The sequence below is a fragment of the Eubalaena glacialis genome, chromosome 11 (genome assembly GCF_028564815.1).
Source record: "Eubalaena glacialis isolate mEubGla1 chromosome 11, mEubGla1.1.hap2.+ XY, whole genome shotgun sequence".
NCBI lineage: Eukaryota > Metazoa > Chordata > Mammalia > Artiodactyla > Balaenidae > Eubalaena > Eubalaena glacialis.
In genome coordinates, this window is record NC_083726.1 from 91,770,470 (window position 1) to 91,788,164 (window position 17,695).

Sequence of the window (17,695 nt, forward strand, 5' to 3'; positions counted from 1 at the left end):
CAAAGCACCTCCTCACGTCTCATGAACCTGCCCACTGAGGGTTTGTGGAGGGCAGGCACCTTCACTCCCCTGTTACAGATCCGGGGACGGTGAGGGAGGTCATGTGACTCGAGCTGTGAAGTGGGACCTCTAGAGCCAGCCATTTGGTTACATCACGCGGCGGCGCTGACCGTCTCCCCATGCTGCCCTCAGGACTAGGAGTTGTGGAGCTCGGTGAGTTTGGATCTCAGTTCTACCACATAGCAGTGTGTCACCTTGGGAGAACAATTTGATCTTGCTATGGCTCCAATTACTCACTTATAAAGTAAAACTAATACTAGTAACCAGGTCCTTCATGAATCCTAAACAGGAGAATGCATGTAAGTACTTAATGCAGGACCTAACCCCCAATAAAGATGAAATAAGCCTTAGTTATTATTAATTATTACTAGCCCAGGGATATAATTCCTCACTTCAATTTGAAGCTCATCTTCTTTTTTTTCTTTTTTTTTTTTAAAGATTACTGGCAACCTTTTGGGTATTTTTTTTTCTTTTTAATTTTATTTATTTATTTATTTTTGGCTGCGTTTGGTCTTCGTTTCTGTGCGAGGGCTTTCTCTAGTTGTGGCAAGTGGGGGCCACTCTTCGTCGCAGTGTGCGGGCCTCTCACTATCGCGGCCTCTCTTGTTGCGGAGCATAGGCTCCAGACGCGCAGGCTCAGTAATTGTGGCTCACGGGCCCAGCTGCTCCGCGGCATGTGGGATCTTCCCAGACCAGGGCTCGAACCCGTGTCCCCTGCATCGGCAGGCAGATTCCTAACCACTGCGCCACCAGGGAAGCCCCAAAGCTCATCTTCTTAGTATAAAATGAATAATACATCAGAAGGAGGTAACACATTTTCTATTCCTGCTATTGAACAGCTTCAGGCAATATTCAACCTCCTTGAGACTCAGTTTCCTTCTCTTCAAAATAAGAGATGGGACCAGGTGATTCTGTAAAGCTGTCTAGCTGCAGGAATCTATGGTTTTAACCATGACTCCAAGTTTCTAATCTCTTTACTGAAATGTAAATGGAAGATCAGAAAGGAATTCGGAAGTCCCTTTTCTTTTCAGAAGCAATACTACCTTGGAGCAGCATCCTGCCTTTGCTGAGAAATCAGTGAGGCTTCAGGTAGAAAATCCAGATGAGAATCCAGCTAGAGAGGGGGAGGAGCCCAGGGAGCTACCAGGGACTGCATCGTCCCACGCGCACGATGCTCTGCTAAGCACAATGCCCTTGCGCGTTTATCCCACAATTACAGGAGCCTGGAGAGATTAATGTGCACCTTTCACAGATTCGGCCACTGAGGCTCATGGAGGTGGAACATCTAACCCAAGTCATACAGCTGGTGAGGGCAGAGCTGGGATTTAGACAGCAACCCGCCTGAGCCAAAACCAGGGACGTGCATTCCACTGCATCATCAAAATGACTCTTTATCTGCGGGGTAGGTGAATCCTGGCTAAACCAGGCTAGTCTCAGCTGCCTTCTCTTCCAGGTCCCAACCTGGGGACATTGTTTCTACGCTTTCCTTCAAATCACGGAAGAGCTTGGCATAAATATTTTGTGTGCTTTGAAGAGATGCTGGCTTGGGACTCGTCCCCCCACCCCTCCCAGCCCACCTCCATGCGCACGTGGTGCAGGAGCAAGGCCATCCGGGGCAGGCGTTCTGCTGCCGGGGTCCAGGGCAGGGACCTCACCGAGCAGATGAAGACCTCAAGAGCCAAAGGAGCAAGGGAAAAGGGGACTCAGGAAGAACCTTTCCTCAGGACCTACTCCGTGCCAGCCCCTGTGTGAGGTCTTTGTGCGAGCTCTGTCTCCGTGCCTGCAGCTGTGTGACGAGACAGCGTCAGAACTGTCTATCGTTCCCTTCCTCAGCTTTCAGCTGGGGAGAGAGGTGTTAAAGGCCACGCACACCACACAGGGCAGGGTGGGCACCCGACTGCCTCCCATTGTGGCTATGGTGAGTGACCTGACTCGTCCTGCAAACCCACTGCGAGGGGAAGGGGGGATTGCAGGGGATCTACTCATAATTCTAACTATAGTGAGTGTGGCTTTGCGGTCTTCACCACCACTTAACGTGAACCTGTCCTCCAGACAGTTCTCCTATGTGGCTTCCATAAAGAATCAAGCAGAAACACTAGGGCAAGGGCCTGTAAACTAGATTTCCATTGCATCGCCCAGTAAACTATAACATAAAAGAGGCTACTCAGGGTAGGATCCAATTTTCTTCTTTTCCTTCTACTAGGAAAGACAGCAGAGCCACAGAAAAACATGTACTCTGAAAAGATAGCCTTAGTCAGACATTCATAATTTAACTTTCACAATTCAGTTTTTTCAGAGGAGCTGGTAAAGTCTATCAGCACCCCCTTCCCCCCTCCCCCAAAATCACAGTCTTTTCCCTTTGTGAGAGACGTCATTTCTGGATCCAGCAACAACAAAACACCCCAACAAAGGAATGGTAGTTAAGAGACTGCCCAGCATTCCAAGTTCACACTGTGGTTAATAGGAAATTTTACTGCTGCCAAGAGGATTGCCACATCCATTTATTTCTGTTATTGCATTTCCCAGATTCTCCCAAAATGTCAATACTCTTTCAAAGCAAGCATCTGCTTTCAGTTTAAATGAATGTGTCATGAGATTCTACATAGGAATCCAAAAAGTTTTCTAAATTGACAAACTTAACAGGTCCTTAATTACTAAAAGAAAATGTGCTGAATTTTCTAAAAATTGCTTTTAGAAAATTTGCTTTTTCTAACTATCTGTCACTGAGACCGAGCCAGGAAAGTGAGATGAGGCAAATGTTGTTACTTAACACACGAGAAAAACAGCCCCACTGCTGTATAACCAAAGGGAAAATTCCCTGGGAAACTACAAATGTTGAATGGCGAAATTTGCATATTATGAACAAGATCTAATTTCTACTTAATGCTTCTCTTATGAACTCAATGAGGAAGATGTTATTGGTCCCAGGGACCCCTTCTCAGGAAATTTAGCCTTTTGGAAATTCCTGGGGGAGACTTAAGGGAGTGGAGTTTTGCTTGCAGAATATTAGGAGATTTTTACTTCTGTTGATGCCCATATGGCTAACACCGGCACTAAGACTTGGATGCACAAAAGCGGACATTCGCCACAGAGCTTCTACGAGAGAGAAAACTGCCTCTTCCAAGTCCAGCGTCACCCTCCAGGCACCTCCACTGCAGCCTCCCCACATCACCTGGCGTCCAGAGGTATCGCCCATCCGGGCAAATCAACTGGCCACTGTGACCCTTCTCTTTGACTCCGGTTGTTCCAGAAAGTCTTCTTTCTCCTTCTTTTACCTTTTCTGATCCTGTTACATTTTAGCCTTATATCAAGGATCAACTGATCAGGCAGACCCCACATAGTAACCAGGGCAGAGTTTCTAAAGCATAGGCTGAAGACCACCCTCACCAGAATCACCTGAGACGCTTTTTAAGAATAATGATTCCTTGGCCCTACCTCAGACCTACTGAATCTTATGAGGCCTGGGATCCTACATTTTATCAAACACTGAATGATTCTTAAGCACTAAAATTTGAGAACAGTTGATCTAAGGAAGAAGTGAAGATAGAATATTTTAGGTCATGGAGGATTGTCGATCATCAGCTGGTGACTTTCTTTGGCAGATGAAGACATTCAGGATGCAGAGAGGCAATAAATATTTCCTAACCCAGGAGCGCTTCACTCCTCCCTGCTTCTCCCACCTACCCAGGGATCTCTAATAGTTCCATCAGTGCCTGCTGAACCCTTCACAGAAGCTCGGACAGGCCTCAGTGTCCTGAGTGTGACATGAGTTTCCAGAGGATCTCAGACTGTTCCTTTCTGTGACTCCAGACAAAAGGTGTGCCCGTGCCTAATTGGACGGGGGATGTACTGAGGCATCATTTTGTCAATTTATTCACTTGTTATGAGCTACATACTTCAAGCTTTTTCTCTGGAATTCAGAAAAACAACCTGTGGACTTGGTTACCTGTATCACATGCTTGGTGAATTCAGAGGAAGATGTTATTTTCATATTTTCCCCCTTTTGAATTGACTTGTCAATTCAGTCTAAATGGCTAACAGAGTATTCCTATATAGAGGGGGCTTACATTGATAATGGGCTTTGGATTTCGCTAAATTGCCTGTTATAGAGCCGAAAAGAATGCATTAGGGAGTTTTAATACTGTTTAATGCTGGCCCGGGGTGATCTGTACTGTCAGAATACATAGGTAATTCCCATTATTAAGAATTTTGTAAAGTCTATTTGAAATTTTCTGCCTCTCTTGTTATTCCTTTTTACGTGGAAATAACTGCTTAAAACTTTCTTTTCTAAGACGCTTTCCTGGCGTGGCTGAAAAAGAGGTTCAAAATTACGCCTAATTCTTTCTTGCTTAAATATTCACCTTTAGCCATCACCCCTGCAAAATGAAGACCTACTCCTTTGTGTGGCTCTAATAGCAGCTGAGTGGATTCTGAACTATCAGTCTGCCATTTAGGCCTCCTCAGCTTGACATTTGCCTTAGAATGAGGTTTTTAGAGGTTTTGACTCTGCTTATTACTGGGTTATTTTACATTTAGTGCAGTGCTATTCAGTTGTGTATTTAATGATGAGTTTTACACCCAAAATCCATTATGGTATAAGACCAGACACAGGAAAAGTCACTCTAACATCTAACTTAAATTTCTCATGAATAGTTTGAAATGTGAAAGTATTGATATATTACTTTAGAAGGAATTTCAAAAACACCACATTTTTAAAAGTGTGTGTGTGAGGGGGAGGTGACTTCCCTGGTGGCACAGTGGTTAAGAATCTGCCTGCCGATGCAGGGGACACAGATTCGAGCCCTGGTCCAGGAAGATCCCACATGCCGTGGAGCAACTAAGCCCGTGCGCCACAACTACTGAGCCTGTGCTCTAGAGCTCCTGAGCCACAACTACTGAAGCCCGCGCGCCTAGAGCCCATGCACCGCACCAAAGAGTAGCCCCTGCTCGCCGCAACTAGAGAAAGCCCGCGCACAGCAACGAAGACCCAACGCAGCCAAAAATAAATGAATTTATTTTTTTTAAAAAAGTGTATCAGTCAGTCAGTCCCTCAAGAGATTAATAGAGGTACAGTTTTTCATAAAGAATTCGAGTTCCCTGTACATAACTTTGATGCTAACTTTTCCAATATGTCACATAAATGTGAATGGACAACCTCAACTATTTAGATTCACTCACTGTAGTAAGTGGTAATTAAACTCACTGAGTTTATATATGAAAGATTAAGCTGTCATTCTAACTGATGTGAGTCATAACAAATGAAAATCATTAACTCTTTGCTATCAAATTGTTGTGGCTTTTTCTCTGCTGATTTTGAAGAATATCCAAGCTAAATTATGTCCTGAGGGGCTTAATTTTCAGACTCAGTTTCCTAAATCTATATCTTCCTTTGGATTTTGGGAATATTTCCAAATTAATGTTAATAAAGATTTACGAAATCCTTGGAGGAAGACTTCTTCTAACCATGAAACCAATAGTTAAATTACCAGGATTAAAAGTAAGTTTTCATAAAAATAAAACTACCATATGACCCAGCAATCTCACTGCTGGGCATATACCATGAGAAAACCATAATTCAAAAAGAGACATGTACCACAATGTACATTGCAGCACTATTTACAATAGCCAGCACATGGAAGCAACCTAAGTGTCCATCGACAGGTGAATGGATAAAGAAGATGTGGCACATATATACAATGGAATATTACTCAGCCATAAAAAGAAAGGAAATTGAGTTATTTGTAGTGAGGTGGATGGACCTAGAGTCTGTCATACAGAGTGAAGTAAGTCAGAACGAGAAAAACAAATACTAACAAATACTATATATGTATGCTAACACATATACATGGAATTTAAAAGAAAAAAATGGTTCTTATGAACCTAGGGGCGGGACAGGAATAAAGATGCAGATGTAGAGAATGGACTTGAGGACATGGGGAGTTGAGGGAAGGGTAAGCTGGGACAAAGTGAGAGAGTGGCATGGACATATATACACTACCAAATGTAAAATAGATAGCTAGAGGGAAGCAACTGCATAGCACAGGGAGATCAGCTCGGTGCTTTGCGATGACCTAGAGGGGTGGGATAGGGAGGGTGGGAGGGAGACGCAAGAGGGAGGAGATATGGGGATATATGTATACATATAGCTGATTCACTTTGTTATAAAGCAGAAACTAACACACCATTGTAAAGCAATTATAAGGTGTTAAAAAGAAAAGTTTTCATTTAAAAACATGTGCCCATGGAAGAATTACTTCAAGGTATATTTTAGAAACCCAAGCATATGTAAACATAGTGGTCTTCCATAGTGTCTTAAAGACACTCTGAATGTTTGTCAACTAAATGAATGAATTGACAAGAAAGCAGCACTAAGAGAGCTATAATGCCAGTTTCTTATAACCACGCAACTTTAAAGCCACATCCCAAAGATGAGCCACTTAAGGACACAGGTGTTACACCTTGATATCAAGGGCAGGACTATGCATCGAGAGGAGCCGAGTTTGAGTTAGTTAGACCCCATTAAGGAGAGGGTAGTGTGGACAGCCACCTCCCCTGGAAAATAGCTAATGCAATGACAAATGTTTTCACGTTTGCTACATTGAATAGTGTATTGAGTGCAAGAGAGACATTGAGTGCAATGTCTCTGCTGGAAACATGACTTTTTTTTCAAGGTCTGTGATAGGAGACTGTCTTCTACGTAAAATCGTCTTGTAACATGTTGCTTCTAGTACTTGGAACTCAAACGTATGGAGTCAATACTAGTTTTCCCCTATAGATCTTCATCCTATAGAGCCTGAAGCCCTACATAGGGGTTCTATAGCAGGAGCTACTCTCAGCTGCCTTTGATAATTCAGGGAGCCATGCTGCTAAAATCTCAATGTGAGTACAAATTACCTGAGAATCTTTTTAACATTCAGGGTCTGATTCTTTAGGTCCAGATGGGGCCTGAGACTCTGTACTGCTAACCAGCTCCTAGGTGATGTTGATGATATTGGTCCATGGTTCACACTTCGGGCATCAAACTCATAGGAGGTGGATTTCTAAGTAGTTAGAATAATCAAGTATAGTGTGATGGAAGAGCACCAGATCTTGACTCAGAACACTAGTTATGTGAACATGATGAGTCACTTGACTTTTCTGAATCCAAATTTTTCTCATTAGAAAAATGAGTATAATAGGACAGTAATACCTGCTGCATGGGATTGTTGTGAGAATTAAATTAATGATGTTATGTGAAAATTGACCAGAGCATTTGGTACATATTCATTGTTGAATAAATGATTGTTGACCCTACGTAGTAAAAACATAAGCACACAATTCAGTATTGGTAACTCATAAAGTTGGGGGACCCTTAGGCTGTGTGCCCTCCATAGTTCCGGTGGTTCTATTCTTCATTCCACCTCTTTTGCCAATTACAATGTCTAGCATTTAGCAAGTGGTCAGTGTTTGTGGAATTGTATTGATGGCAAAGTTGATCACTGCCAGCGTACATTTTTGGCTTCGGGGATACTGATATCAGGCTAATGACCCAGTGTTTCCCCATGGCACTAACAGGAAAGAGAACTTTTGCCCAAAATAGTGGTAACAACTTTGAAGGCTTGAGTTCTCTTTAAATCAAAAATGTAATCACTGGGAGAAGACTAAAATGAAGAAGATCATCAGCCCGATTTTCAATAAAAATATGAGGATAAAAGAGCTGATCATTCTTTGCCAGCCAGTAATCACAGTATCTTCTAATTTCACAAATTATGTGTAAAAGGTATCTCTCTTGATATAAAAACAAAGATGAACGTGGGCAGTTTGGCTGGCTTGATGCTGATAGGTGGCTCAGCCCCCGTTAGTAGCCCAGCCTGCAGTGCTGCAGTTAGTACTGCAGGGGTTCAAACCATCCTCCACATTGTTGAAAACTGGCTCCCATGCCACCCAGGTCATGTGCCCAAAATTGCTCCTCTGAAGGTCAAACTTTCTGCTTAATAAACTTGTACATTTTTAAATAAAACTCTCAAGAACACACAGCGAGAAATGGAAGGTAGAGAAATCAGTGAATAACCTGCAGTGTCATTTACATCTTAACATCTCTTTCCATTGAGAATTCAGAGACAGAAACTTATTAGCACCTGGAGGAAGTCTAATGTAATTCATTTGCAGTAAAATCAGAGTGAATCCGTTAATCTTTGCTAAAAGAAATGAGATTTTCAAGTCTAATCAGAAGATTTAAAGTTTTATTAAAAGGTGTTCTTTTTTTACCCTCTTATAACCTATAGGTCTCAGGAGAAAAAGGAAGAGGCTATCACCTTACTGAAAGATTCCATTAAATATGGTCCCGAGTTTGCAGATGCATATTCAAGCTTAGCTTCATTACTGGCTGAGCAGGTAATTGTTTCCACTTAGTTTCACATAATATTTTTAAATGTTTCTGTTGAATGTATAAATTAATATTACACAGATTTTTATATATATCATTTAACTTGTAAGCTCATATTAGACAACTGATCTCTATGTCAGTTTTCTTCTTGATAGAAATTACAAACCTAGTTTTCTCACTCCAATATTCTTTGTGTATGTAGGTGGCCTCTAGACAAAGATGGTCCATTATAGGCCATTGCTATATTCTCCATCACTTTGGGACAAAATCTATCAAGAACAATACATGGTATTTGCTGGTTTTATTACTACTCACTTATATTTTTCTGGGGAATTGCTAATGGACTAAGATCTCTGAACTCAGTATGGAACCAATTACCAATAATCTTATAGATCCTATGTCTTATAACTGTTAGAAGATCACAGAGTCTTGTAGGACAGGCTCCTAAGAGAGAACATTTCTCACGGCGTAAAGCAGAGGGGTATTTTGATTCCCCCTCCTTCTTCTCACTGTGTCTAAACCATTTGATCCCACTTTTGGTGTCCTGGATGCATGCCCCCTGCTGTGGGGAAAACAGATATAAGTTGTCTTCTCTAAATTGACGATATAGTTTTGTTGACACACATAAGTGCCCTCAATAGAAGGTAGATTCTGCTATCACACAATTGCCAGATTGTCTTTAAAATTAAACTTAGCACCTTTGAAAGATGCCCTGCAGCACTGGCTTAAATATAATGATTGATTTGATGCTGCATGTCAGGTACAGAGGGGTGCAATTTGCGTTTCAAAAACTTTGGAGGTTTCACCAGGAAACAAAATTAGGACACTCAATGAATATTTAAGTGTCAGAAATGATAAGTCTAGTTGTCTTGCTCTAATATTCTCCATATAGTGTAGGTGGGCTTTAGACAAAAGCCTGTGTCTGTAGTGGATGATTTTAATACATGTTTTAGCACGGTGTTTAAGCTGAAATGATGGTCGTCGTGTTCTGTGGTATACACGGCAGTCCTCAGCTGCCTTTGGCTTGTGTTGAAGCAGACACAGTGGGAGTTTCCTGAAGAAAAGATTGATTCCATCATTATTCCCTTTTCTCACCTCATCCTGGCTCCTTCATTTTCATAAGAAGACCCTCCCTGCCTCTGCCTGGTTGGGTGTCTTGCAGCTACTCAGACAAGCCACACACAAAGTTAGGACCTTTGCACTAACTGTGCCTTTTGCCTGCAACACTGTTCTGCCAGACATCTTAGAGTTCCTTCCTCATCTCATGCTGGTTTCTGCCCACATCGTTCCGTATCAGGGGGCTGTCTGTGATTACCCTTTCAAACTAACTCCCTCACTGCCCCACATGTTTCTCTGTCACCTGGCCCTGGCTGATTTCTCCCCAGAGCATTTATCACCGTCTAACATACATCTATTTGTCTGTGATCTTTCTCCCACCACTAGAATATTTCCGTGAGCCAATCTCCACGAGAATGGCTGTCTCTTTTACTCAAGGCTTTTCCCCCATGTCTGTCACATTGTATGCAAGCAGTAAATACTGAGTGAATAAATGAATGGATATGAACTGAAGACCATGTAGCTCCTCCAATCCAGTACATGATCTAGATTTTACTCATATTTGAAGCAGGGCTGGGCATGTGGGCCACCATGCTGTTTCATAACGGAACTGTGCCTCACGTCATGCCCTTGTCCTTCACTGAGGGACAGTGTGAGGACAGCTAGGTGAAACCACTCCTTCTAACTGCAGGGTTGGGTGGGGTTGAGGCCAACACCTGTTACCTGGTTCACTGGCTTCTGAAGGAGGACTCGAGGGAGAAATTTCTCTCATGTCTCAGTATTAGGAACGGCCAGCCTTCTCCTGAATTACACGGTTTTTGCTTTATTTTTAATCTAATGCATGAAGGATCTTCCAAATGCTAAGAAAATCAATTCTAGTTTCGTCCCCCTTGGGCCCACCTCCGACTAACAGCCATCTGGACGGGATAGGCTGCTTTTCTGTGTGCGCTGCTTGTACTTGGTTTATCATTTTTCTTAATAATTTATTTTATTCAATTTATGTTCTGTATTTTTGAAAGCTGCCTCAATTTCTCTGTAAGTGAATACATAAAGCATTGCATTGAGTTCCCAGTCATATCTTTTTTCACAACTTGGCAGGACAGATAGTAAACATTGAAGCGCTCTTCTTGATGCAAATTACCCTGAAGGTAAATGACAGAGTCACTCACCTAATACCAGTGATGACACGGTGTGTTGTTTTGGGGGAGCTCTTTACAGACATTCACACAGTTCCATCTTCCTATAGTGTCATCTTTTCTTTCTCTCCTTCTAAATCATCCTCATATTTCAAGATTCAGTTCAACTTTCACATCCTCCCCCAACACTCATCCACCTCCCCATCGCACGGGAGTTAGATTTTCCTCGGAGCTCCTATGACAGCTTTGGGAACATGCATCAACTCACAAACCAATCATATATTTTTATTTCTTGAGTTAACATCTGAACTATAGTTTAAACAGTTTGTCAGGTTTATTTTTCCTCACAAGACTGCAAGTTTCATTAAGAAAACCCTTGTCTTCCTTGTATGCCTGTTCCTTCTCTAGGGCTCCGGGTACTTCACTGTATAAAGCAGGCGGGAATTCATACAGCATCTCTGGACTTAATGCACTCTGGAGGTCCGTTCCCCTTGCTGTGCTATTAGGAGCATTTGACAGTGAACAGGGTGGCAGCCTGGTTGTAGACCCCACTTTATAATACAGACCCCACTTCCTCTCCTGTACAGACTCTGGTGAGGAGTGCTTTACCTCTCTGAGCCTCAGTTTCCAAATCTGAAAATTGATAACTATATGGATCTAACATTTTAAGAGTGTCTGAAATTACCCCTGTAACACCAAGTGCTAATGAATATTTTCATGAATAACTTAAGGCTCCACTTTAATTAGTGCTATTGTTTCTATACAAATAAAGCATTAACATGTTAATATTGTGAAAAGCAATTTGTTTTAGTAAATACTGTATCCAAAAGTTTTAAGTTGTATTCCTTTTTTAAATTGATGAACTCCAAGTTCATGAAAAGTTACTTTTGTTTGTTTGTTTAATTAATTTATTTATTTTTGGCTGCTTTGGGTCTTCATTGCTGAGCGCGGGCTTTCCTCTAGTTGCAGCGCCCAGGCTTCTCATTGCGGTGGCTTCTCTTGTTGCGGAGCACGGACTCTAGGTGCGCAGGCTTCAGTAGTTATGGCACACAGGCTCAGTAGTTGTGGCTCGCGGGCTCTAGAGCACAGCCTCAGTAGTTGTGGCGCCCGGGCTTAGCTGCTCCGTGGCATGTGGGATATTCTAGGACCAGGGCTCGAACCCGTGTCCCCTGCATTGGCAGATGGATTCTTAACCACTGCGCCACCAGGGAAGCCCTAAAAGAATACTTTGAATCATTTCCTAATGATAGATTCCTAGAAGTTGAATTCCCATATCAAAGAGTATCAGCATTTCATGACTTTTGAGGTGTATTACTAAACTGCTTTCTAAAAGAGTGGTACCAATATGCTGTGCCACCAGCAGTGTGCAGCCTCTAAGTCTTGAATGTTAGCGGAACATTTAAATGGAAATAGCATGTGGACAGATGACAGTGGGAGAGATCAGGGCTAAAGATAGATTTAGGACTTCAAATAAATGAGTCCGTATTATGAGTAGGTAATTCCTCCAAGGGGAAAATGAAGAGTAGTGTGGGGGGGGGAAACCTTAAAGAATTTTTAACCTTCTCATTTTGTAGATAAAAATATGAGGTGCACAGAATTAAGTGCTGCTCAAGGTCATACAAATAACTAGTGTCAGGACCAAGACTGGAGCCTGGTAACTCGATTCCTTCCCCACTGCTCTTTCACTGTATGGTGCTGGGGTCCCATGATTGGACTGTGGTAATGGGCTGTAGTTAATGAGGTTAGGTATACAAGGGGCCAGGTGGGAGGGGGGAAGAAAAATGATAGAGGAAACCTAGCAGCATGAGTTGTCATAGATGTTAGATACATAAAAGGATCCAGAATAAATTTGCCCCTCTGTGTCTACTGCAGCATAGAAGTCAAGAAAACAGGACAGAAAATAAGCTCTTAGATTTGAAGTCTGGATGGTCTCCGGCTTACTAGCCTCTTTTGGTTTTCTATTAGCATTCAGAACTGGCTGTACTCCAACTTCACAGATAGGATTGTAAACATTTACAAGCCCACCATCATTTTTAACCAGCCTACTCTTGCCATAGATTATATAGCTTGCATTACACTAGCAGTAAAGGAAATGAAGTTAACATAATGACTTGATCCATTGTAAATTATTGCTAGCCCCAGGTTTATAGCCTATTGAAAAACTCAATTAATTAATTTGATAACACTTAAAATATTTTTCTTTTATATATTTTGGGATATGACTTCACCTGACACAAGAATGAAAAGAAAATTGGAACAGTAAAATATAAGTTAGAAGTATAGATCAAAAATAAGAGCGGTCCAGGGTCAGTTTCTCTTCTTTGACAAGTGCCATCTTTTGGGTAGATTCAGGCACATATACCATTGCATGTGTGGTCAGGTCACCTTGAGCTGAACCCTACCTTAATAATTTATTGATTTAATTATTCAGCACATATTTATTGAACATTTAGGTATCACCAAGTATTAGAAATTGCTGAAGTAGCAAGGTATGGGCCTCAACTCATGGAACTTAGAGTCTAAAAGGTAAGGATACTCTTAAGCGAAGAATTACCACCCTTTCCCCAATGTCGAACCCAGTTGTGACAAATGGGCAAAGAGAGAATGGAGTACCAGTGAGAATGTTATAGAGACCTAACCTAATATAGGGAGCAGTGAGCACTGGCCAAAGAGTGATACTTAGTCTGATACCTTAAGAACTTATAGATATCAACAAGATTAAAATTATTAGGAAAAGCTTTCTGGCTACAGGAATTAGACCACCTGAGGGCTGTGGGGTGGGGAACAGTACGATCCCTTCCTCTTATGGGAGGAAAGTCATGTGCCTGAAAGTGCAGAGAATGAGGACAAAAGGGCATGAGAAGAGTTTGGAGATAGAGAAAGCTGCAACTCTATGTAAATTTAGCTTCCCCTCACTCTTCCTGGTCTCTTGACAATGTGACACAGCTGTGGTCGCTTACACTTGTCATAGTGTTTTCTCTTTAGCTTTTATTTTATGATTCTTGGCATTTCCTCTATAAAGTGATCATTTCTTTCTTTCTTAAATTGTCACAGGGTGATATTGATCACAGTCTGCTGGGTGATGAGAAAATTCAGGATTAGAAACACCTAACATATCCTTGGTGAGGAGGAATGCCAAGTTAATTGATTCATTTCAGTTGAATGAGAAAGAGAATTAGACATCAAATGTTGGCCGCACATTTCTTGTAAACGTCCATGTCAATGACTGATGGGGGAAGAACTGTTTTGTAAGGAAAGTAAAAGCAAAGGAAAGGGTGAGAAAGCAGGCATCTTTGCTTTATGTTTTGAGCCGCTGTGTCTTAAAGAGTTGCTTGGCGAAGTCATTGACATGAGTTTAAACATCCAGTGGTCCTACACTTCCCAGGTTTGTAATAGTCATTTGGCTAATGGGGAGATACACGATAGCTCTGTGTGCTCGTATCATTGGCCAGAGTGAAAGTACTTCTGGAAAGCAGCTCAGACGCATGGCCATGATGTCAGAGCACAACCTTCCAGCCCCATCTCTGTAGGTCTTTCACCACTTTGGAACATCACACCCTATACCTGCCATACAGTAAGAACATACGTTACAGGCCATTCATTACGCCAGTGGTTCACAAACGGTTGACTGGGGACGCCTGAGGTCCAAGAAGGCCTGTGCAGTTTTTATAATACTTACAAGTAATTTGCCTATTTTTACTCTCATTGTCTCCCCAGTGTACAGTAGTTCTTTAGAGGCTACATGATATATTCACAGTCATGAAAAGAGTATGAAAATATTCTCCCCTTTCCAACTAAATGTCTGTGTGAGACCAGGTTTCTTCACATACTTCAACTAAAAAACATATAGAAACAGATTAGTACAAAAACAGATACAAGAACCCAGCTGTCTTCTATCAAGCCAGACATTTAAAAGTCTTGGAAAAATAGAAAATAATGCCACTATTCTCACTAATTTTTTTGGCTTTGGAAAATACAGTTATTTTCTTATAAATGTGTTATGTTTGTTTATTATTTTAAATAAATAATAAATATTAGTTTATTTATTAGTTTATTAAATAAAAATTTCCCAGCTTCATTTCTGTTGTGGTACACATTGATAGATGTAGACCACATAAACAAAGCTCTCTGGGGTCCTCAGTACATTTTAGAGTGCAAACCAAGAAGTTTGAAGATTGCTGCATTAAGCCCATGTCCCTTTGTCATCCTGGCTGCTGCAACTTGAACTATAAGAAATCTTTTCCAAGTGTATCAGTTGGCCCAAGAGAATAAATGACAGTCAAACATCCTTTTTCAGATCTACTTTTCACTTTCTCTTCCTTGAGGTAGAAAACATGCCATGTCGGTGATTACAGCATGTAAAACATGGAGATGTTGATGGTGTTTTCTCTATCCTGCGAGGCCCATTTCATTTCCACCCCACTGAAAATGCTTTTGAGCCTTGGAGAGGAGCCCACGGCTGCATGCTGCCCATTTTTAACCATTGCCCTCGAAGGCCGATTTCATGCTGAGGCAGCGGTTGGTTGGGGATTCTGGTAACAGTATTATTTGTCAGAACCGTTCTCTGGGTCACAAGCATTTTTAATTAAAGTTGTCCTATAAATAGCTCGTATACATTTCCTCTGGTTCTCACAAGTCTGTAGAGACTGGGAGTAATCGGCTTAGGTCAGGACATCTAGCCAGATGAGGTAAATGAAATTGGACTTGAGGGATTAAGGATACTCCTTTTTAAGATAAATGCATTGCCCTTCCAGAGAAGGTAGAATTTGTTTTAAATAAACATCCAGAAGATATTTTTCTCCTGCAGTGGTGGTCCCTTTCGTTTTTTAATAAGTGGAGTTAATCATTCTTTGAAATTTACAGTCAAATGAAAGGACAAGAAAGACATTGAAAACATTTGTCATAGAGCCAGAGTCTTGAGACTGCCCTTGGGGGTTACCGAAGGTATGGGATGTGATTCCTTGCTCTAGACATGGATGGTCTTTTTAATCCCATTACTTCTTTGGACTTTGAAAATTGCATTCCTAGTGGAGACCCAGCTCATAAACCCCAAAATGAGTTTTAGATGAAAAAGGTGATCTCTTTGCCTATTCTGGAGCAACAAGAATGTGGGGAAAAGGTAAAATTAAATCAGGTATAAGAGTAATTGCACTTGAAAACTGTGGTATCTGACTTCAGCAAGTTAGAATGTGAGGACGTCAATTTTATTCCTTTCAGGAAAAACACCTTTCAACTCTCCCACAGTTTGGTTATAAGGATGTTTTAAAGATCTCAAGTAGCTGCAGATTTTTTTCATGCACATCTTCATATTACACAGCTGCTGGTGTTAATGGTAACCAGTGTTTCCAGGCATTTGGTTTATGATAGTTGTAGAGAATCTGTCTATATAAACACCAGTCTGGGTATCACTCCTGGTTGCCTTCCAAGAACCTTGTGCTTCTCCTTTTGTGACACTGTCACCATATATCACAGTGTCTCCTTGCCTGAATCCCTCTCCGTTGTCTGTGTGGGCACTCTTCTGTCTCCATTATATATTTGACATGTAGGAGGTGCTATTACTTATACCACTGGGAGATAGATGCCAAAGACATGGGGATGAATAAAACAAAATACATCTATTTAAGGAGCTCAAAGACAAATGAACTAAGGAATACAACTCAATGTGAGCAGTGTAGTAAAGAGGTAAATACAGATGCTCTAGAGCTCAGGTGCCCTGGCGTTGTTACTGAGGCCACGTCAGGCATCACAACCCTGTCCACGTGGCATTTTGGCCTACAGTTTCAAACTCCTTTCCCATCAAATCTCTTTAGTTAACTCTATATGAGAAAAAAATAACTAACTTGGGTGTTCTTCCTTTTAATTTTTCTTAATCATCTTCTGATATGGAGGTCAATAAACAATTTCTTAGAGGCAGCCAGAAAAAAAAATACCCTGGCTAATCCTAAACTAGGTAATCAGTTCCTAAAAATCTTGAGTTTCTTGTGTTACCATTTGACCAGTGTTAGTGTTTGACACTAATGCCATCTGTTTTTAAATGTGCTCATGAAATACTACTCCTAGTAGTAGTAATAAGAGTAGAGGCTAACATGACAAAGTGCTGACTATTTGCTAGGCATTGTTCTCAGGGCTTCACCTGTTTTAATCCATTTAATCCTCAGAACAACCCTCTGAAATAGGTACTATTTTTATCCCTTTGTTACACTTAGGTACATAGAGGGGAAGTAAGGTCACAGGGACAGTAAATGGTGGGGTTGGGATTCCAATCCATGTAGCCAAGCACTGGCATCCCAATTCTTTTTTTTTTTTTTTTAATTTTATTGAAGTATAGTTGATTTATAATGTTGTGTTAATTTCTGCTGTACAGTTATACATATATATACATTCTTTTTTTATATATTCTTTTCCATTATTGTTTATCATAGGATATTGAATATAGTTCTCTGTGCTCTACAGTAGGACCTTGTTGTTTATCCATCCTATATATAATAGTTTGCCTCTGCTGATCCGAAACTCCCATTCCTTCCCTTCCCTACCCTCTCCCCCTGCCTTGGCAGCCAAAAGTCTATTCTCAGTGTCTGTGAGTCTGTTTCTGTTTTGTAGTTTTGTTCATTTGTGTTGTATTTTAGATTCCACATATAAGTGATATCATATGGTATTTGTCTTTCTATTTCTGACTTACTTCGTTTGGTATGATAATCTCTAGGTCCATCCATGTTGCTGCAAATGACATTATTTCATTCTTTTTGAAGGCTGAGTAATATTCCATTATATATATATACATACATACATATATACACACACTACATCTTCTTTATCCATTCATATGTTGATGGACATTTAGGTTGTTTCCATATCTTGGCTATTGTAAATAGTGCCACTATGAACATAGGGGGGCATGTATTTTTTTAATAAATTTATTTATTTTATTTATTTATTTTTGGCTGCATTGGGTCTTCGTTGCTGCACGGGGGCTTTCTCTAGTTGTGGCGAGCGGGGGCTACTCTTCGTTGTGGTGCGCGGGCTTCTCATTGCTTCTCTTGTTGCAGAGCACGGGCTCTAGGCGTGCAGGTTTCAGTAG

At 41.2% G+C, this 17,695-nt stretch overlaps 1 protein-coding gene across 2 annotated transcripts in view; it reads left to right on the plus strand.

Moving 5' to 3' along the window:
* The window catches only part of TMTC1 (transmembrane O-mannosyltransferase targeting cadherins 1), a 262,946-nt gene that overhangs the window by 224,703 nt on the left and 20,548 nt on the right, over window positions 1-17,695 (plus strand). For both annotated transcript variants that reach the window (XM_061205419.1, XM_061205420.1), the window contains one exon: window positions 8,325-8,433. In XM_061205419.1, coding sequence (XP_061061402.1) covers window positions 8,325-8,433 — 109 coding nt within the window. The remainder of the gene's footprint in view (window positions 1-8,324; window positions 8,434-17,695) is intronic.